The sequence below is a fragment of the Kwoniella dendrophila genome, chromosome 11, assembly GCF_036810415.1.
Source record: "Kwoniella dendrophila CBS 6074 chromosome 11, complete sequence".
Classification (NCBI taxonomy): Eukaryota; Fungi; Basidiomycota; class Tremellomycetes; order Tremellales; family Cryptococcaceae; genus Kwoniella; species Kwoniella dendrophila.
In genome coordinates this window covers 1253388-1275459 of record NC_089486.1, presented here as the reverse complement: position 1 = coordinate 1275459, position 22072 = coordinate 1253388, and the positions used below count along the sequence as shown (strand labels likewise).

The following is a 22072-nucleotide window of genomic DNA, read 5'->3' as shown; positions in this document are numbered from 1 at the left end:
GACCATGTCCTGAGGTACAGATAGGTAGGTACTATTACAGTACGAGTACAATAAATATCCCAAAAATAGCTGCAGGTGACGTAGTCATGGTACACGAGCTTATCGGCATGTCAAAGGCATCTTTTCAGTAACATAGCCAATGTGATCATTAAGGCACGGAACAAAACCCAAAAAGATCCAAAATAAAAATCAAAAACTGACGCAAACGAAAACAAGCGAGGTTTTTTTGGAGGATAAGGATATTTTTAGTCACTACTCCAATTAAAGGTATACGAGTATGCTCCCCGTCTATAGTGAAAGAAGTAAATTGATATACATTAAGAGGTATTCGTCACCATCTTTACCCCTTTCTCTGACCGCTTACAGAGCACCACTTATCCAACTTCGCTTATTTCACAATATTACCTGAATTTTGGGGCTCTGTTGATAAAATCTGGAGAACGACATTGAAGTTACAGAATAAACGAATTTCAATTCGACCAAGTTAGCCGGGTTTAGATCTGTTAGATAGCTTCTTATCTTTCATCGAGATATTCAGATAAATATATGTAGTTTGTCGTTCTTGCTCTTAACTTATATCGATTGCACACAATAGACAAAACACATACCTCAAGCATAAACAAGTAAATTCAGCGACAAACAAATAAGTCAATATTGATATCATGTCAATAACTTCTTCTTCCGCAACTGCAACAGCAGGAGGAGCAGGACAATCACAACAACCACCTTTGAAAGGACCTTACTCAACTCAGGCTGTACAAGAATCGATAAATAGAGAACAAAGTGGATTAGGACCTTATTCATCTAGAACAAATGTTATTGATCGTACAGGAGAAAATGGTGGATTAGTTAATAATGGTAATAATGATGAAGGTGGTAATCATCCTCATAAGAATTTCAGATTATTAAGTTTAGGTGAGTTTTCATATCTTTTATTTTGATCATTTCGTACATACATATACATTACATACATGCTGTTAGATAAACACTTTGCTTAAAGGTCAAAGCTAATGAATGGATGGAACTTTCAACGTATTTTCTCCTCTTAGTTGGTTTGGCATATGCAATCCTAAATTCATGGACAGCAATGGCAACTTCATTATCAATTGCATTACCTTCAGGTGGACCAACAGCTGTGATTTGGGGTATAATACCTTCTTTTATAGGTAATTTAGCTATGGCAGCAAGTATGGCAGAAATTTGTCATGTTTACCCTACTTCAGGTGGTCAATATCATTGGGCAGCTATTTTATCTCCTGCACATATGGCTCCTGTAAGTTTGGAATTATCTCTTCTTCCGTCATCTTACATGTCATCATTATTCCAGTTATATGTGTGATATTTGTACTATGCTAATCTCACGCTACATCTCTTATTCAAAATCTAGGCAATCTCATGGATTTGCGGTTGGTTTGCAGTTGCAGGATGGTGGGCTCTAACAGCTACAGCAGGTTCATTAGCTGGATCATTGATAACAGGTGTAATTGCGTTGTTACATCCAAATTATTCTGTTGAAAGATGGCATATCTTCTTGATATATACCGTATATTCACTTGGTGCTTGTGCTTTGAATATTTTCGGTTTAAGATTATTACCTAAAATTAATCAGACTGCTATTTTCTGGTGAGTTACCTTTTTTTTATTGCCATTATGTGTGTATGTCGGAATATGAAGCTGATTTTCGGATTCTAATGGTAACCATAGGTCATTGACTGGTGCTGTTATCATCATTATTACTTGTCTGGCTACAGCATCACCAGAATTTCAATCAGGAGATTTCGTATTTAGAACTTATATAAATGAAACTGGTTGGAACAATGGTGTTGCATGGTTGCTTGGATTACTCCAAAGTAAGCGTTGCTCATTCCCTCTCCTCACTTGATTGATGATACACCTTCAATCGCAACGGGATGCAACGGGAACTACCATATCCCCTTGAAGATATGCAGCTGATACTATTATTATGTATAGGTTCGTTCGGTCTTACAGGTTACGACGCAGTATCTCATATGGTAGAAGAAATGCCTAATCCTCATTTAAACGCCCCAAAAACCATGATACTTGCCGTTTGTATTGGTGCAAGTTCATCATTCATATTCTTGATTTGCTTGTTATTTAGTATAAAGGATGTGGACGTAGTAAACAGTTCAGCTGCTGGAGCTTTATTGGAAAGTATGTATCAAGCTACTGGATCCAAAGCTGGAGCTGTTTGTTTGCAGGTGAGTTACAATCTATTTTATAGCTTTTCTTCAAAAAGTCTAGTCAAACTTGCTCACCGCCCTAATCGTTGCTCTCATGTGTTTTGCTAACGCTTGGCGATCGTTCTACCCTTCTGCTATAGATATTCCCAATAATCGCAATGGCATTTACAGCACAAGGATTATTGACAGCTTCATCAAGAATGTCATATGCTTTTGCACGTGATAGAGGTTTACCTTTTTCCAGAGTATTTTCAATAATGAATAGAAACGGTGTCCCTATACCTTCAGTCATTTTAACAACGTCTTTGGTTATCATTTTTGGTTGTATCTATTTAGGTTCATCAGCTGCTTTGAATGCTATTTTATCGAGTTCTGTGGTTTTCTTGAATATCTCTTATTCAATTCCAAGTAAGTGGACCAACAAACTACCTCTTCTGCCACTGTAATTTGATCGGAATCGAAGACAGTAACAACAAGCTGATCTTCTGTGACTTTCATTGTAGTCTTGCTTGTTGTTATCAGAGGAAGGCATATCTTGCATCCTCCTTCACTTCCAGCTCCAACCTGGACATTGGGACCTATTCTCGGACCTATCTGTAATCTTGTCAGTTCATCCTCTCATTTCTAAATCTATGATCGAAATGTTACATACTAACACGCGTCAAATATAGGTTGGCTTGGCATTTACAATTTTGACTACAGTGTTCTTCCTTTTCCCACCTGAATTACCAGTAACAGGTGAAAATATGAATTACGCTGTGGCTGTATTAGCTTTAATCTGTGAGTTTAACGCAAAACCATGAAATAATCTCGAATCAAGGACGCTAACGAAAATTCACGAATTACAGTCATCGTTTCTGTCATAACTTGGATTGTAGATGGTAGAAAGAATTTCATCGGACCAAGAGATTTAGGTGCCTTATTGGAGTTAGCAAGAAGTGAATTTGATAGAGAAGCTTTGGGAAATACTCCTCAACAAATTAATCATTCGCAACCCATTATTACGAACGAGAAATCGAGAAAGCATATGTAACAGCTCGGACCTTGTTCAATTTTCCTGCAGATCGTATCCTATTGTATGCTTCTGATGATGCTTGGTTTTAAATCCAATTCTCGATAATGCATCTATTGACAAAGAACAGGTGCTATGCTACCGCCTTTTCAAGATAGAGCGAGATACCGGCGATCGCCGCTCTGTTGCGTCACCATAGAACAGGGGTGGAGGTTTTTCAAAACAATTTTGAATTTGGGTCTATATGATCATGAAATTGTGATACTATTTCTTCTTTCTCTTGTTGTATGTACAGAACAACGCAAAGACGTATTGATCAACATGTCGGCAATACAGGAAAATTTACAACAACGACAGGAGGAGATGAAGGTGGATGGCGAAGTCTCAGACAATAGCGATGCGGAATTAGAAGCTGCTTTACAAGTTGAACAAGATGTTATTGAACCTGCACGTTCTCAACCTCTACCTGAAATACCATCCCAATCTCAACCTCAACTTCATCAGACACCTCAGAGCCAGACCCATAATCATGTTAATCCATCTACACTTTTATCTGGCCTATCAAGCGGCTCAAGCTCAACAACCTTCAAAATACCTCCAAATCCACATATTCCACAAGATTTACATTTGATCATGGAAATGGTATCAAAGAATGAAGTTGTAGGATCATTACCACCAATATCAATGTCGGCTAATGATAAAAGGAAATTAGTCGAAGAAAGTCTAAAGAACGGGTTTGAAGTGGGAAGTGAGAGAAAAGAAAAGGAAATATCCCAAGAAGAACATTCAGATTCGGATTCTTCAAGTTCATTCGTATCTTCTTCAGAGGAAGAATCAGATTCCGAAGATGAAGACAAAAAGACAAGTAGTCAAAATGATAAACCTATGTCAAAAGAGAAACATCAAGAAATGAAAAAGGAATTGAATGAATTTATGGGAATACAATCATCATCATCTTCGACTAATCAACCTGAATCTCAGCTAAATGAAAATTATAATGGAGAAGGGGGTATATCATTGAGGAAATTGAATGAAATGGGATTAGAGTTCATGGAAGATTCGGAATTCGAAGAAGATGAAGATGATGAAGATGAGGATGAAATATTTATAGATATAGATGAAGATGTAGATGAAGATGGTGGTAAATTACCTTCGGGACCTATAACTTCAATACATGAAACTCCTTTACCTGTTGTACCACAACCACCTTTAACACAATTGCCTAAAAATGAAAATTTGAGCTTAGCAGGTGATGTTGTATCTTGGATGAAAGATAAAAAAGTTGAATTATGGTTAGAAAAGAAGAAATTGGAAGAGGAACAAGCTATCAAAGAGAGCAAAGGGGAAGAAGGGGTAATCGTTAACGATGAAATGCAGGATAACGACACAACTAGTACAAGAGACTCGACTGAGACTGCCAAACAAGAGATGGAAAAGGAAGATGCGAAGCCGGATGCGATAGAAATAAAAGAAAACCCTGTAGACTCTGATGCTAAAGGTGAAATAGATGTTCGACAAGAGATTAAAGAAGAAGAAGGTGAAATTCCAGAAGGTGAAATATCAGAAAAGCCCGCTAATCTTCCGGAAAACACAGTTGCATTACAAACTACCACAGGAAAAACCAAAGCCACATCACAAGAACCTAAATTTACATCTTCTGGTACAGTCGTTGTCAGAGCTATGCAATCTAGACCTGGTGATATCGATGAAGGTTGGTTAGAAGAAGGTAGTGTTTTATGTTGGGAAGATGGTAGAGTTTTAGGTGTTGTAAGTTGACATCTCCCTTTAAAGCATATCACAATGAAATAAAGCGATTAGGCGCTTCTTATCATTAAGGAAAGCTAATAACTTTCTTAACAATCTATAGGTACACGAAACATTTGGTCCATTGACATCACCATTTTATACGATTAGATTACCACCACCACCATTTCCTTATCCTTCTTCTGAATCTTTGATTATAGGAACAAAATTATATTATTGTTTAAATAATAATTATAAATCATTTGTTAACATGTTAAAAGTTAGAGATCCAAAATTTAAAGGTTCAGACGCATCAAATATATATGATGAAGAAATTGATGAAAATGAAATTGAATTTTCTGATGATGAATTAGAATTACAATCAAAACAATCAAAAAAGAAAAATAAACAAAAACAAAAGAATAAAAATAATAATAACAATAATAAAGAACAACGTGATTTTAAAACATCTAAATCAAAAATACCTGGATTACCAAATAGACCGCATTTTGATTATCATCCTGATCAAGATATGAATTTTAATCAACCTGATACAGGTAGTTTATATGGTGGTGATACCGAACTAGTTCCAGATATAGATATAAATAATGAAGATTGGGAAAAAATGTCAGATTTTGGTGGTAGTGGTAGTACAATATCAACTAGAAGTATTAGGAATTTACCTGAACCTTATGATATAAATATTGATGATGAACCCATTTCAAATAATCAAAGAGAAAGAGGTGGAGGAAGTAATAATCCAAGAGGAGGTAATAATGGTAGAGGTAGAAGTCAAGGTAGAGATAGAGGTAGAGGAAGAGGTGGTAGAGGTGGTGGTGCTAATAATAGAGGTGGACATGGGCAACAAGCACATCAAAGAAGAGAATCAAATTCTTCAAATAAGAATAATTCTCATCCTCATCAGGGATTCGCTTTACCTATGAATCCTATGTTGACTCAACAACAAATACTACCACAACAACCATTCGTACAATATAATAATCTTCAACAACAACATCAAATGATGCAGCAACAGCAATATTATCCTCAACAGAATCATTCTTATCAACAACAACAACAACAAAATAACTTCCCTCAATTCCAACAACAAGGATATCCCCCAATGCAAATGCAAATGCCCTTTCAGTACCAACATCAGCACCAGCACCAGCAGCAACAACAAACACAACTATACAATACCTTCAATGGTAATAATGATAGTTATGAACCTAATCAACCTCAAACCGGAATGCCATCATACAACAATCAGCAACAATCATCTAATTACCCTCAATATAACCAATACAGCCAACAACAACGAAATTATCCACAGCCTTCACACCAAAACCTAATACAACAATCTCAACAGAATTACAGCCAATCCCAACAGCCGACTACAGGTTCAGCTGGTGTACCTGCTATAAATCCTAGATTTGCTGCTCAGTATTCACAAATGATGAATAATCAGTCTTCGCAAGGTCAAGGTCAAAATTATGAATATGGATGGCAAGGCCAAGGTGGTAACCATTATAGCGAATGATGAAGTATATTGCGTTTGCAGCCAATAATGATTGTAGTACCACAAATGTAATATATATGCATATATAGATCAGATAATTCAATGATATTATGCGAACAAGTCAGTAAGATAATTCGGCAACCAAAACATTCCAGCCAAATCCCTTCCTCCCGTAACACCTGATTTAATCCAAAGACTTCCTGCTTAGAATAGACCCAATCTCCCTATGTTGATCGAACCAAGTTACGAAATCACTCTCTTCTAACGATATACCCTTCTCTTTGGTTTCCAACAGGAAATTTGCCAATACAATAAGTGCACCATCTAAGTAGTAGAATTCATTGAAAACGTTAGTAGTGTAACCTCATGGATCATGAAAGCTGAAATTCAACGTACATCTGTATAAGTAATTTATAGCTCTAGTAAATTGTGCTTTATGTTTAGCTGATCCGGGTTCAGCGGCATCTACGTAAAGTTTGAAGCTATGAAAGTGCAACCAATTAGCAGGGGGCGGGATTTCCGAAAGGTGATACTTCTTTAGAGGAACTTACTCGTATACTGCTTTTCGTAGATTCTGTACGCCTTCCATGAGATTGATAGCATGATCGGTGATCTTTTTGGCCTCTACGTTCGAGAACACTCATCAGCTGAATTCGTTTGGGACCGGACAGCTGACGTACCTTTACCATGTGACATTACAGTAACCAGCTGCAAGATTGTTTTATACTCTCCTATTTCCGCCAAAAATGGATCAGCTATAGGTTCGACTCTTCATATAACTTCCAGCTGGACTTACCATTCAAATAATGATGTGCCTCGGGCATAGGTTCATCGTGATCAGTCTCATCATCTGAGTCATCAAATTCTAGGACTTGATCTTTATGATCTGCTGCGATGGAAGCGATCAAACAAGCTACTGTCATTCCTGTTGTTGTTCTGCCTCTACCCATTTGGCAATTAAAGCTAGAAGACGATGACCGATAATTAGCTTTACTTTTCGAAAAACCTGCTTGGATGTAACGCACACAAAGTCTGTCCCTTGTTTCAAGCCTTCAGCTACTCTCTCCACCAATACCTGGAATGTTACAGGTAGTGGAGCTTGTTCATCGGTCTATAGACAAATCACTTAGTAATATCCGAGGCAACAATAACATGCCGTTGACTTACAATAGCCACTCTAACATAATCTACCCTGTAACCTTCAGCTGCAACGCTTTCGTACAATTCTTTTGGTGTCATGACTTCGGTCTCCTCGAGTGTTTCCCATATAGGTATTATATCGTATTCATGCGGTTTGATTTCCACTTCATCATGCAGAAGTAGACGGCCGTTGCCTTGACGAAGTTCACGTATTACATCACGCTTCAAGGCAACTTCCATACGCTCGACAACCGCAGCAGTCACACCGGTTGTTCTACACAGAATTATCAGTTGGCGACTTCTTAACAGGGAAATCACACAGCTCACTCAATATTGGACACAGGCTTGTCGATCAATCTTAAGACATGTGGACGAGACTTGATGTACTGTGTCGAGAAGTCAGAATTCATCCCCATGCCAAATTCAGGATTCCAGCAAAGATCACACTCACTAGTACGGGCTCTTCCCGCAAAGAGGTCCAAGTAACTTCTCTATTCCCGTTGGGACCTGCTTCCATCTTTTCCAAAGCATTTCGAAGCCTACAGATCCAGACTGGGTCAATACAGCTCGACAGAACCTTTGATTTTCCGCAACTTACCCAGAAGCCGAGGGCATTCTACATGAGATGTCAGCTTTCGCTTGTTTCCAATTGACAAAACAACTGCTCACCCTGTTCCGTACACATAATGATTATCTTTGCTATCACCGTTCGCATTTCTACTCTGCTCCATCTCTTCTTCCAGAGTTAAGGGCAACCGTCTGTAGTTGGCTGCACCTTCCACTCGTCTAAAAAATCGAATTAGTCAGCTGATAGCCTTACTTGGTTGTGGACGACAGCGCTTACTCTGGCAAACTCTGCTTCTGCAAGCCAGAGAAGAAATCGGATTTGAGTATCTAAAGAGAAATCAGCTAAGATCGTGTATTTGCATACAATTATATAGCTTACAGTCTGTGCTGATAAAATAGCACCAGATCGGTTGGCCACTACTTGGGAGACTTCGTCGGGAAGCTATCATAGTCATCTGTCAGCTGTTTCCTTGAAACATCTCAGCTAATAACTCACGGCCATTCCATCAGCAGGATCTACCCTTTCTATTGGGGCTAAGCTTTGCAGACCGCCTTCTTCCAGTTCTTTCTCTAGTGTTTTGAAGACTGGTGGTTCCCTTGCTCAGCCAAAATATCATACAATGCAGCAAGACTAGTATCTTACCAGGTCTATGTCTTATGAAAGATTCAAACGAATATGGCTCTTCATCATCGGGCGCTCTATCATCCAGATATGCCTGGAAGAGGATTAAGTGGTAATATCGCTTGAGATCGTGTAAGCCTGTAACGATTCTCATTTAGCCGTATGTAAATCGTTTGCTTCCCTTGACTTACCTGCTTCAGTCAGTTTCTGCTTGACAGCTGGGTCTTGGGCATCTTGAGCTTTTTGACGAGTATTTTCTATAGCTTCTCTAAGGTTAAACTGAGTCGCAGTAGCATCGATAGCTTCGTCTACCGCCTGTGTAGAAGTGTTAGATCTAAACGATAGCAAGAATCCGATGGCATAGCTTACCTGTTTAACATCCAAACCATGTCGAATAACTCTTAAACAAGAATTGATGACTTGCCAACTTGTTCTTTGGGTATCGGCCGATTTCTTGATCATTGGTGGTCTACCTTTGGAAGGTGTATTTGGAGTGAGTGAGTAAGATTTCGAGACTGTTTTACCAGATTTCAGCCATTTATCGATAAGGAGAACTATGACAGCTGTTGTGGAACTTCTTCCTCTTCCAAGTTGGTCATTCAGGATAATTGCGGATTTGGTAAGATCTGTTCTCATACATAAGTCAAGAATCTCGGTTATATCGTGGAACTGTGAAAGGATATGTAAGCTGTTGTCGTTTCGTGAGACGCCCAGCAAACTTACATCAGGAGATGATTCGGAAGTGATTGGTATCCTGACGAATTGCAGATGAACATCTCGCGATGCGACAGCAGCATCCTCCATGACTTCTCGAAGAGAGGAGACATCCACGGCATCTACACTTTCCCATAAGGGTATCACTTCGCCGTCCGCCGATTCAGTGTGAAGCAATACTCTGCCTTGGAACTGATCGATCTCTGCCACCACATCACTCTTCAACCGTTGTTCCAGGACCTCCAAACGTGATGAAGATACACCGGAGTAGTCACGCATATTACGCAAAGCCACACTATCCCTTCTCAAGCAGTATGGCGATCCTGATAATTATAGTATTGATTCAGCTGAAGTATAACGGTAGAGCAGGATGGCGAAGACAAACGCTCACCGTTGATCATGACCAGAGGCTCCTCCCTTAAGCAAACCCATATCACATTCTGGATGTGAGGGGACTTCTGATGTACGTTCTGTAAGATGGTAGAAATGGCGTCTTCGGTGGGCTGGCCAGTAGCGTAGATAGTAGTACCCTTGACCTGTCTGAAGCCAATTGCTCCTCTGACACCTTCGGAGGATGAGGCGGATTTAGATAACCATAGATCGGATTTCTAGACAGACACGATAGGTAAGCTTGATAAATGAACACGTTGCGGTGCATGTTTATCCACAGACAGCAACTTACAAGTAACGTGCTGTAGTGCGAGTATCAGTCAACCGCTATTATTGATTGGAATTGCAGGATTACTTACGAAGCACGAAGCATAATTCCTGCCCTGTTAGTCACTACGTGTTCTGCCCATTCATCACCCAAGACCTTTCCACCGGACATTTCTAGGTCTCTTCGCGCGCTGATGCCTTTCTCCCCAAGCTCAGATGATCGAGAAATAAGACTCAAATCGTTCACTGGTGCAAAAGCGAATAACCGGTTACCACCACTTCGACGCATGATTTTAATTTGGCTAAGAAAGTATAATCAGCTAAGCCATAGTGCCGGCGTACGGTGTGGTTGCCAGCTCACTTCCAGATCTCCGGGCGATTCTAGATCGTAAGACAGCAATTGCTTAGCTATAAAATACAGAACATTCAGACAGGAAGCTTACCTTCAACCAAGACGAGAATGTGACTCCGGTAGTTCCTGCATCTTCCTCATCTACGTATGAGGCGAAGACGATCAAGTCGAAATATTGCTCGAGCTTACAGCCGATGTCAGTATGCAGCAAGATTGACTGTCTATGAGGAACATACCGATCGTAATGCCTTATCTAAATAAACCTGTCTGCTCTTATTGTCCATTGAAGCTACACTATATTTGATACGGTGTTCTATTACATTTTCCCTCAAATTGATGACAGCATCACCTTGGAAGACGCGGACAATCAGCCTAATCTCCAGTGTTGCACATCGTAGCTTGAACTTACAATTGTCGATAACCGTGTCTACTAACCTCTTCATCAGTCTTCCATGATCTAAGCTGGATAACAGACTCTGGACAATCTGATAAGCACCCATATGGGCTTTTCTTAGTTGTTCCAATAAAGTAGGCTGAGATGTGAGCAGATCGATAGCTGTTGATGGATGCTTGGAAGGTAGATCTGAGTATTACGAGTTAGCCGTTTCTAGGAATGGAATTTTAGGATCTAGCTTACTCCTATCCAGAACTCTGGTGACCTTCAAAAGACTCTTGTTGAGAGATTGCTGCAGACTCGCTTGTTCAAGGAATTGGGCAGCTTGAGGCATTTGCGATGGCTAAGGTGAGTGATCAGCTTTCATCTATAATTGTACGGATCTTCCCGTAGCTCACCGTCGCAACCCCTGAGTTCGTTGCCGATAAAAACGGATCATCTAAGTCTTGTAGGAGCAACTGTTTTCGTCTGATGAGTATTGCAGCGCACATTGCGAAGGTGGCTGTGGAACTGTCAGCTACGGAAAAGCTCATTAGCGGTTTGCATTCCAGCTTACTTCGTACAACTCCCATTCCACAATTAAACACAAGGGCGGTGGTCAAAGGGTCTACGTTTTTCAGGGCCGACACATATGCGTCGAGGTAATTGTGCTATAGTTTGTGAGCTATGGGTCTCATTAAGATTGGACCATAACAGCTTACCTCGATAGGTGTATCGGGAGCGATAGGAATTCTGTAATATTCCACTCTATAACCTTGGTTCTTCATATCCTCCCATACTTCTTTGGGTGTTCTCAAAGAATCGTCGTCTATGCTGACCCATGTAGGAATCATTGTACCTCCGGTGATCTCTTCATGAGTCAAGATCATTCCTCCGTATCTTCGTGCTTCATCAAGGATATCCTGCTTAAGTCTTCTTTCAATATCTTCCAGATTATCTGCTCTATCGGATAATGCGAGTGTTTGGTAAGGGGTGGAAGCGTCACGTAAAACGTATGGACGACCGTTACTGTATCATGATTATCTGAGCGACTTTCATTTGATATACGATCATTTGGCTCACCAGTAGACTGTTTCAACGGACGACAATTGGTTAGCCGTGTACAATAAGCGATAAATCGTAAGTCGACTCACCTAAAGTCTCTTCCCTTGTACTGAACCAGATAGCTTTACCTTCTTGAAATTCATCTGACGAATCATTACTTCTGATCATTGCCAAAGAATCGCTTCTGGTCGGAGCTTGAGAGGCGGATCTACCGAATTGTTCTCCTTTGGGAGATGCTTGACTGGCGGGTACAGAAGCTCTGCGTGCAGTCGACTTTCGGAGTAATCGATGAGGTTGACAAGCTAAAAGGGTTAAGATAGATTGGAGACCTATTGACGTGGGTTGAGCCACCTAAGAGGAGTCGGGGATAGATCAGCTGACAGTAAGCAGATCACAAGTTGGCCTACTTCGTACTCACCCCAAATACGTTCAAGCTTTCTTCATCAGGAGCACGGAAATTAGGTGCCCCTTGAATGGTCAGTTCTAAGTCCATAGCTCTTCCCGTAGGATAATGGTCTGTACCAATCAAACATGTCAGCGGAAGCCCATATATTTCGAGATAAAATCGACTGCTAACCTGTCTTCAATATATAGCTATCAAATATAAGTTAGCTAGAGCTACTCTTTCATTCCTCTCATAGGATACAATAGGGGGAAGATTTGAAATGCTAGAAGCTTACCCTCTGCCCAGAACACTACCTGAACGACGCTTGACTACACCGTCAACTTCATTCTTGAGTCTATCTTGTAAGCTTGAAGCCTTTTCCTTGCCTTTCCCATTGACTCCTTTAAGACCCAGGAAATTGGAATTATTCCTACTTGATACTGAAGCCGCCTCAGCAGCGGCTGCCGATGATCTTCTAGGATGACTCTTCCGTGGTCCTGCGGCTAGAGGAGATGGGCGAACAGGTTGAAATACCTGCTGAGTTGAGGGAGGGGATTTGGGTGAAGTTGGCGTTGGTATTGACATGATGTATGTGTATGTCTGTATGTGGATGATGAGAAAGGGGGGAGCAGAGGGTGAGTAACTGGAGGAAGAGGGCTATTTATACTTTCTTTCCTACTCTTATCATCTGTTCGGTATATTCTAAGTAGAGATAGCGGGTACTGAAAGAAGATAAGAAGAATACAAGTACAAAGGATGAATAAAGCTATGCTATGGGATTGAATGGAGGGTAGAGAGGTCATGAGGATGAAAAGAGGACTTGTAAAATGATACATACGAACGTTGTTATTGATTTTACACATAGGACAGAGTATGACTCACTTTGATATTCCCGAACTCACCGGACAAAAATTACCTAAACATTAATCGGTGGAGACCCCGTGTTTGTGTTCCACATTCAAGGCGGCAAATACCGCTCGCGCGTTTCAACTTTTAAACTTTCAACGCCGCTCTTCTGTTTTCTATCCGTGGCATTTCGTTTTTGCCAACAAACATTCATGTTTTTGTGTGTGTGCTTTTCTTCGTTCTCGTCAATTGCCCCATGGCCAAGCTGGTTAAGGCATCCGACTGTTAGATCGATTCTGCAATCGGAAGATCGACGGTTCGATCCCGTCTGGGGCAGTAGTGCTTACTCTTTTTGTTTTTGTGCGAAAAGACACAGAAAAACGATGAGAAAACGGCTGAAAAAATGAGAAGGAAAGGCGCAGAGATTGGTTAAATGGCGTTCAATCAATCGCAGCTTGTCTTCAAGTCAGAGTTGGTTCGCTTGACACATAGGCAGACAGCGGATCTTGACTTCCCAAGTCCTTTACACATGCAGGTCATCAAGAAAACTGCTCGTAATGAAATTTGAGTGACGTTTGCTAGATTAGAAAGACGTTGAGAAAGGTGCCACATTCAGCTTTACATCTGCTTCGCGAACACTTTTTACCATGATACGGTTCAGACCCCGTTAGGGGTCATCAAAGTTGACTAGAAATTGTGTCACACACACATGTACACAAATTGGTCTTTCATCAATGGCCTGGGTTGATCGAGAATTTCTCAAGCTTTGGCAATAATTCACTGGCTTGACTATTCATTCTTTCGTCACAGGTGCCACGGATATCCCGACACTTCTCGAACGTCACGAGATATCCCATTATAGCACGAAAAGATCTGAAGATATGCAGGCCATTTGGGACAAGTCGATTCTATGAAGACTAGTGTAGATGAAAGATCAATTCGGTGTGTTTTAGGAAGTTCCTCTTGGTCACATTGTCCTCTGACACAGCGTGGACCTGTTTCATAATCATGAGCTCGACATCCGAAAGCTTTCGGCCTCTTAAAGTAGTATAGCAGAAGTGTGTCCATAATGATCGATCTTGAGATACGAGATATGGACAATCTGTGTATTCTGGTTTTTGGTCCGAGCTCACATAATTGCTTAAGTCAGGTTCGTATCCATGGCTAAATAGGATAGCAATGCTGTGAGCATCGTGAACTAATTATTCTGGCCAAATAAGCCCGTGGCAGGTGACGCTGAAGGGCAAACTTTTTGAGCAGGCTATAAATTTCTTCCCTTGGAGTAATCTGTAACGAAGGCTGGGTAGACAGGACAGGCCAACTTCGTAGGGGTTGAGCTAGAGAAAGAGATATGTAATTAGATCTTGAACGAATAGGATATACTATCAAATCGATTAATTCACTCAGAGATGAGGTGTTACTTTCATCAATGAATGTAGAGGAGATCAACATTAATTCAGGAACCAAAAGTTGAAACTCCACTGCGATCCACTGGTTATGTTAGAAGATATATGTTTTGAAAGATGTTTCGTTAATACCTTACTCGTATGACAAGGGTACAATACCAGACCTCAAGATATACCACTTCATCGTTAATTTACCTTGATACAATTACAAATAATCTAATGGCAAGTGGTTGATCATAGTTGACCTTTATGCTGATATTTCAGTATTGGCTACTTTACTTGTAAATGGAAAAAGATGGGGCATTCCTGATGACCGTGTATGAAATGCATTATTATATGGATATATAAGTATAGAAAGTTACATTACCTCTCTTCTAATACGTTGCTTATGCTCTTATCACTAATTTCAACAAAACACTTTGATAAATATGTCGGACCTCTAAAGATCTTCAAGTAACTCCATACTGTATTTTGTTCTTCTTCTTCTAGTTCGAATTCACTTATGCTAGTAGTGTTATCATTTATTCCCTTAACACTTCAATGGAATACAAAGTGACTCTACCATAATGATCAGACGATTGTTCAAATTCCAACTTCAATTCAGTTAAATAAGGTAACTCATCATCGGTGTTATGTTTCTTTATGATACCTTGACCATCAGGATGAGCTTTTACTGCACCTGAATTAGCTTCTGCAGGTGTAATTTCAGTTGTAATTGTTGGTCCTGTTGAAGTTGTTGAAGGTGGTTCTTCTGATGTTGGTGATAATCCTGTTGGGGGGAAGGGGATTCTACATGGGGAAAGAATGATATTCAGTATATGGGTGAACACAACATCGTTTAATATTTGAATGGAATGAGATCAGGTGATATATATATACAGACACAGTATAAAGGATAAACAGGAAGACAAAGAGCGAGGAGGAAGGAAGAAGAGAATGAGATAGCGACTAAGGGAAAGACACGCTGAAGAAATGCTTGATCAAATCTGGGATAGTGCTAATTATCACTCACTCAAAAGTCTGTCTCTTATTTCTATCTTCAGGATAAATCTTACCACCCATCATTAAACCTAAACCTACACCACCTTCAGCATCTTCTGATCTAGCTACCCAAACTGAAATAGCAGTAGAAACGAAACCACCTTGAAAAGTTAAAGCAAAATGACTAGCTTGAATTGGTGTGTCAAAAGTTAAATGAACTGAAGATGGTATGTTGGATGACCATGGTTGACCTTCATCAGATGCGGAAGGGTTCAATAAGTGTTTTTTCGATGATCCTGGTGCAGTTGATGACACTCTACTCGTAATGGATTTCAACAATCGGTCAGTAAAGCTGGAGTGTACAGAAGGGAATGAAGAGATATATTTGATTACTAATAACTCACGAAACCTTTGTGTTTTTAGGATCTAATACATTACGATAAGACATGATGTTTTAAGGATTATTGGCGAGTTGGTTGAACAGGAGGTTTACTGGATTGGGTCGTTTGAACGTTTTTGACTATTTATGTATATGAAAATTTGTGAACTTAGGATAAAATTCAAGATGGAAAGGATCTGATGTTTATATATTCTGGGATTTTATCAAGATCTCGTCATGATAATAATAATGTTTTTACAGGAAAAAGATAGTTTTTGCCGATGATGACATACCTTGAACCTACTTAGAGATCTTCTATCACCGATTATATATTGGGTATCCAAAAATAGGTACCATCCAGAACACGTGAGTAGCGCATGGGACAAACATCATCGATGCAATTTCCCACGGTGCTATACCAACATCCCATTAAGCTTCTTTTCGAGTTTTTCGAGATTTTATCGGTTGCAATTGGGAAATGGGACATGTTCGAAATATAAATATGTTGAAACCATCTAAGAGGGAAAGGTAAAATCAAAGTAGAGCTAAAAGTAAATACTGAATTCACTCAAGTTACTAGAGCTCATCTATTTTTTATTTTTACTCTTTATTCACTGGTACATACTTTCATCGTTCAAAATGTCACGATCTTCAACATCATCATCATTGTTACGATCAGCTCTATCACAAGTATCATCAAAACCTTTAAAAACAACGATACCTATAACACAAACTAGATCTTTATTAAATGCAGCTTCAAAATCATCAGGTATAAATACAAAATCAATTGATTATAGAATTTTACAAGGTATAAATGGTTTTTTACCAAAAGATAATTTTGATAGATTACAAGAATTTCAATTAGGTTTATGGAGTAGATTACAAGGTGAAGTAAATAGTGAGTATTGGATAATTGAGTGATTTTATCTATTTGTTGGTATTCCTTGAGAATGTTGGCAACGAAGATAAATACGAAGAAGTATCACTATTTGTCACGTTCAATCAGAATCAGAAACAGAAACTTCCTGCGTATATTATTTTTATAAAAAGGACTAAAATATCCAATAAACTGACATTTACTATATGATGTTATCAAATTCACTTAGATAACCCCGCTCTTACAGAAACAAAACAAAAATGGGATAAATATGGATTAGATATGACAGATCTTTTATCATCAACAGCTCGAGATAAAGATTTAACTTTAGCATATAATTACGCTGCTTTATTATTGAATAACAGTTTCTTCTTAGAGGGATTAGTGAGTTATCCATTCCAAAGCATATACATGGTTTATTAAAATACCGGATACACATTTTCTGTGTCAATCATTATTATTTATCATACCGAAAATCCTTACCCATGCTACCTTTCATGGATTCAGCAATCAATGGGAAAGTTAGCTGATCACAATTCACATTTCATAGACCGCTGATAACAATCAATCAGTACCATCAGAGTTCCGAGATTTGAAAGAAAAATTAGAGGCTTATGCTGAAGGTATAGTAGGTGGTGGATGGTTATGGGTGAGTTAATGTTTTTCGATAATATACATCAGATTCCTTATCTGTTCATTCGAAAATCATCCACTTTTACACGATTTCCAAAATTCATTTCCTATACTAACTAGATATTCTGATTTATTTTTATTTCGATCAGATCGTTCGATGTGGTACTTCATCATCGGATTTAGATATAATTCCAACTTTTGCATCAGGTACTCTATTAGTTACACAAAGATCACAAAGAGGTAGAGAATCAAATTTATCTTTATTCGCTGAACCACCTACATCAGGATCAGAATCAATCGAATCAAGTGAATCATCAAAAGAAGAAATATCAGAAAATCAACAACAACAACAACAACCACCACCATTAAATAAAAAATCTACAAATCCATCAAGATCATTATTTTCTAACTCCGATTCAAAATTAAATTATCCAACACCTTTAGCAGTTTTAAATTTATATGAACATGCTTATTTAACAAAAGATAATCAATATGGTATTTGGGATAAAAAACAATATGTAAATGATTGGTGGAAATCTTTAGATTGGAGAAAAATTCAAAAAAGAAATTCTGAAGTTTAAGAAATTAGGAGATACTATTTGAACATAATAATCACAATATGCATAGATAGGTCATATATGATTCAATGGTGGTATCGTTTGAAACTAAATCTGTTTCAGACGCTAGATAGGTCAGCAATTTGATTCGCTGGTCAGTGCCAGTGATAAATATTTCCCTTGTCTTGTGAAACTTCCCGTACAACGACCAAGTCCCGTTCTACAACCGTTTTACAATTCGAGTCTATTTGATTACTGAAAGTATTAAAATGAGTGTTTCGTGTTCTCCTTTTCCTTCTTCATTGTGATATATTCATAAGGAATGAATAATCTGATTTACGTAGTATACAATCCTTCTTTTTGTATATAATCTTTTACTTCTTTACCCACTAACTCTTCAACTAAATCCCAATTACTATCTTCCTTGATAGCATCTCTAACTTTTGTTGAACTAATATCTTCCCAAAATTCTTTACCTGAACCTAATAATCTTAATTTACCATTTAAAACCCATTTTTCAACTTTTTCATCGTTATTCAAAATATCATTTTCTATTTGTCTATCTTTTTCTGTAAAACCTCTCCTAGCTGAAACTAAATTACAATTACTTTTCAGAAAATATTCTTTAATTTTTGAATCCATTTCACCAGAAGGATAGAATTTAGGTGAAAAAAATCGAGTTAATGTATCTGTTCCTATTAAAAAAGTTAAATCTATTCTTTTGTGGTGATCATTCTCGATGATTTGTCTAGATTTTTCCTTCTTTAAATAATTTCTAATAATTGATGCTTTACCAACAAAAGTAGGTTCATTAATTAAACCAACTGCTATACTTTCTTTAATACCATTTTCTTCTTTGTTGTTGTATAATTTTGATAAAATTTCCATCATTTTTATCCTTTGTAATACCGTTGCATCATTAGGATTTAATGTTTTTTCTACATTCCTAGCTGAAAATAAAAGTAATCGAGAATTATACTCTGGGACAAGTGAGTTGCTCGATGAAGAACAAGTAATAGAATCATTCTGTATCGGAGGTGGAAAAGATGAAAATGCAATTTGTTGATGTGCTTTAGTTGGTGGATTGAATGATGAATCTAATACTGCTATATGTATTGAGTCACTTTTACTGTCAGAAGAGCTAGATGATGATGAAGATGATGATGATGATGATGCAAGTAAAGGCCAATTGGGCGTAGATGATACGATAGAGAATGAACCTGGAGTAGATGATATATGATTGATAGTATCCTGAAGGGAGGTATCAGAGTTGAATATTGAAGTGAAGGTCATGGTGAATTTTGGCTTGATTCCATGCAAGTCCCGTAAACAGCTATTGAATCTCATCAAACGTCAGACCAATATAGCTCAGTCATTCAAGATGTCGGAAATGATCCTGCTTACTTATCAATGGATTGATATCGATGCTCTTCTCTATAACTGCTTCTCTCCTCTCTCCTCTCTGCTCTCTTCTTTCTTTCACCACCGTTGACATTGAGGTGGAGGTTTCAGACATTAACACGGAATCAACTCCAATCTCCGCGAATGTTTAACGGAGTTGCTTGAAGAATCTCCATTTTTATCCTGAATTTCCTGAATTTCCGGAGTATTTCCCTTTGACTGGTAAAGCAATTCCCACAAGATTGCTAAGATTAATCATGAAGAACAATAACGATTTGACATGAAAAGCATGTTCATCAAGCGTTTCATCTTGAACATGTCAGCATTTTTAGGTAATTCAAGCTTATCAGTAACGGAGATCATACATACAATCTTAAATGAAAGAAAGTGGAGGATTAAAGGGTCTGAGAAACAGCAACAGCACGGAGTTACTCTAACTCGTCAAAGTAAACAATATGCCAAATCCCAATATCTTCCTTTATACCTTAATGGTTATTGCGTCCTCTGCTTACTCAATCCATTCAACGGAGATCAAGATGATAGTGAAAAAGTAGAATAATATTGATTATGTCAATGGGAAATTGCTGAAGGATGAAATATTGATAACTTACCTTGTTAATCAATTCAGTGAAGGAAATTACAAAGTATCGAAGGATATATAAAGACGATAAAAACGATGACAAGTTCCATTCACATACAGCATTCTTCTTATCCACTCACTTGATATTGATAACCTGATACAAGAAAATCAATTCTACTAATATTTCAAAGAACATACAGTACAATGTCCATCGAATCATCTTATAAAACACTTACTTTCACTTATGATCCGATTAATCAAATTGAATTCGATATTTATATTCCTTCCAATTTAATCAATAAGCATATCGACAAAGAAAATAAAGTTGGATCTCTCCCTCTTGCCCTGCCTGGAGTAATTGCATTTCACGGTGGTGGTATAGTTTCTGGATCAAAGAAAGATGCTTATTTTCCTCAGTTCTTATTGGGTAAGTTTGAGATAACTTTGTCATTGTGATTGTTGATTAACTGTAATACAAATCAGACACTCTTTATCACTAACTTTTGCTGTTTTTTTTATTTATTTAATTCAATTCACACAGATCGATATATAGCTCAAAATGTTTTATTCATTTCACCAAATTATAGATTATTATATCCTTCAAATGGATCAGATATTTTAAAAGACGTCACGACTTTATTCAATTATTTTGCATCTAAAACTTCAGAATTATATTTAAAATTGAATGTTGAATATGGAATAAGATTAGATGTAAATCAATTAGGTGTAATTGGATTATCAGGTGGAGATTATCCATCTAGATCATCAATTTTATTAGATAATATTCCAAAAGAAATTAAACCTAAAGTTTACATTAATTTTTTCGGTCAAGCTGGTGATTTTTTACTAGATTGGTGGATAAATACAAAAAAAGATGAAAAAGTTTTAATGGAAGGTATGCCATTTGATCATTCGAAAATTGAAATTTTACTTTCAAAGGAACAAAATGTAATTAGTGATTGTCCAATGGAAATTGAAGGTGATGAAAATCAAAGAATTAGTTTATGTAATTATTTTTATAATAAAGGTTTATATTTAGATTATCTCTTATCTGAACCTGGTTTATCTAAAAATCTACAAAATATTACTACACGAGAAGGTAGATTTAATTTTATTCCAAAAGATAAACAATATTTATTATTACCATTTGATAAATTAAAAGAAGAAACAGAGAAACCAAAATTTTTATTCATTCATGGTATTGAAGATAAAGTAGTTCCAATTCAAAGTTCATATAATGCTCAAAATCAATTAAATGATTTAGGTATAAAATCAAAATCAATTTGGGTAAAAGGTGCAGGTCATGGTTTATTCCAAGATGGTAATTGGCCGTATTTGGTTGATGGTGTAGATGATATTTTCGATGATTGTGTTAAATTCACATTAGATGCTTTTAGAGATAATTAAATGAAATTGTGATGAAATGTCTTAACCAAATCAGATTCTTAGATGGAAAAAAGTAATACGTATATAGCACCTCATGCATTGATGCGATTTATATGACATATAACAAGGTCTCGGTTCTAGCTATGCGCGTAGTAAGAAGTACAGTATGTTGACGCGGAAATTAGATAATATTTTATGCCATTCAACGGTACACCGCTTCGAACGCCCAAAACATGGGTGCAAACGAATCGAGCGGTGCTATGCTAACAATTATCTGAACACATCCCTTTTAGAGGGCCTTGGATTGCTGTTGATACGATTATATCTTGCTTTCTATTTCACTTCATCAGGTTATGATAAAGTACTACTTCAAATCTTAACTCTATCTGGGTCAGTCCTGCAGACGATGACGAATATCAAGCGGTACATTTTGGTCACTTAATGATATAGTCAGAACAGCGCAAGTCGATCAAAGAGATCCATGTCAACTTAAGCAGGATATCTCATTTCAATGTTATCAACACGAAAGCTTTCAGAGTATTCTCTGGAATGATCAAACTGTATGGATGTCATCAAGAACGATAGAATAATAAGGGGTATCCATCTTGTATCTTACTATTAAAGTACTATTTACTGTTAAACATACGGCCGTCAAATAACGGTTATGAGCTGAATG

General features: G+C 37.8%; 7 protein-coding genes and 1 non-coding gene across 8 annotated transcripts; 5 read left to right on the top strand and 3 right to left on the bottom strand.

Moving 5' to 3' along the window:
- Positions 1–662: 662 nt before the first annotated feature.
- On the top strand, positions 663–3234 carry L201_008029 (uncharacterized protein; the record flags this gene model as incomplete). Its single annotated transcript, XM_066223729.1, has 9 exons — positions 663–915; positions 1050–1273; positions 1388–1623; positions 1705–1850; positions 1972–2219; positions 2342–2609; positions 2705–2805; positions 2873–2981; positions 3050–3234. The coding sequence occupies 9 exons, from the start codon at positions 663–665 to the stop codon at positions 3232–3234; spliced, it is 1770 nt and encodes a 589-aa protein (XP_066079826.1).
- A 300-nt stretch (positions 3235–3534) lies between these two features.
- On the top strand, positions 3535–6496 carry L201_008028 (uncharacterized protein; the record flags this gene model as incomplete). The annotated part of the gene is made up of 2 exons (XM_066223728.1): positions 3535–4980; positions 5081–6496. 2 exons carry the CDS (start codon positions 3535–3537, stop codon positions 6494–6496), a joined length of 2862 nt encoding a protein of 953 aa, XP_066079825.1.
- Positions 6497–6659: 163 nt separating this feature from the next.
- Positions 6660–12935, bottom strand: L201_008027 (uncharacterized protein; the record flags this gene model as incomplete). The annotated part of the gene is made up of 34 exons (XM_066223727.1): positions 6660–6799; positions 6872–6957; positions 7027–7099; positions 7156–7206; positions 7272–7438; positions 7501–7586; positions 7643–7889; positions 7943–8001; positions 8067–8154; positions 8214–8231; positions 8285–8401; positions 8460–8509; positions 8562–8624; positions 8679–8767; positions 8826–8942; positions 8996–9119; positions 9174–9473; positions 9528–9841; positions 9910–10126; positions 10201–10210; positions 10268–10477; positions 10537–10556; positions 10619–10711; positions 10764–10876; positions 10937–11110; positions 11165–11264; positions 11320–11423; positions 11478–11571; positions 11623–11929; positions 11984–11990; positions 12055–12316; positions 12384–12481; positions 12543–12559; positions 12646–12935. The coding sequence occupies 34 exons, from the start codon at positions 12933–12935 to the stop codon at positions 6660–6662; spliced, it is 4305 nt and encodes a 1434-aa protein (XP_066079824.1).
- Positions 12936–13446: 511 nt separating this feature from the next.
- On the top strand, positions 13447–13533 carry L201_008026. Its single transcript has one exon. It is a non-coding gene; the product is annotated as a tRNA-OTHER (tRNA).
- Positions 13534–15123: 1590 nt separating this feature from the next.
- L201_008025 (uncharacterized protein) lies at positions 15124–16031 on the bottom strand (the record flags this gene model as incomplete). The annotated part of the gene is made up of 3 exons (XM_066223726.1): positions 15124–15391; positions 15615–15899; positions 15988–16031. The coding sequence occupies 3 exons, from the start codon at positions 16029–16031 to the stop codon at positions 15124–15126; spliced, it is 597 nt and encodes a 198-aa protein (XP_066079823.1).
- A 570-nt stretch (positions 16032–16601) lies between these two features.
- L201_008024 (uncharacterized protein) lies at positions 16602–18053 on the top strand (the record flags this gene model as incomplete). Its single annotated transcript, XM_066223725.1, has 4 exons — positions 16602–16860; positions 17069–17223; positions 17390–17488; positions 17622–18053. 4 exons carry the CDS (start codon positions 16602–16604, stop codon positions 18051–18053), a joined length of 945 nt encoding a protein of 314 aa, XP_066079822.1.
- A 312-nt stretch (positions 18054–18365) lies between these two features.
- On the bottom strand, positions 18366–19322 carry L201_008023 (uncharacterized protein; the record flags this gene model as incomplete). Its single annotated transcript, XM_066223724.1, has 1 exon — positions 18366–19322. One exon carries the CDS (start codon positions 19320–19322, stop codon positions 18366–18368), a length of 957 nt encoding a protein of 318 aa, XP_066079821.1.
- An 892-nt stretch (positions 19323–20214) lies between these two features.
- Positions 20215–21417, top strand: L201_008022 (uncharacterized protein; the record flags this gene model as incomplete). The annotated part of the gene is made up of 2 exons (XM_066223723.1): positions 20215–20437; positions 20552–21417. 2 exons carry the CDS (start codon positions 20215–20217, stop codon positions 21415–21417), a joined length of 1089 nt encoding a protein of 362 aa, XP_066079820.1.
- Between the last annotated feature and the right edge of the window lie 655 nt (positions 21418–22072).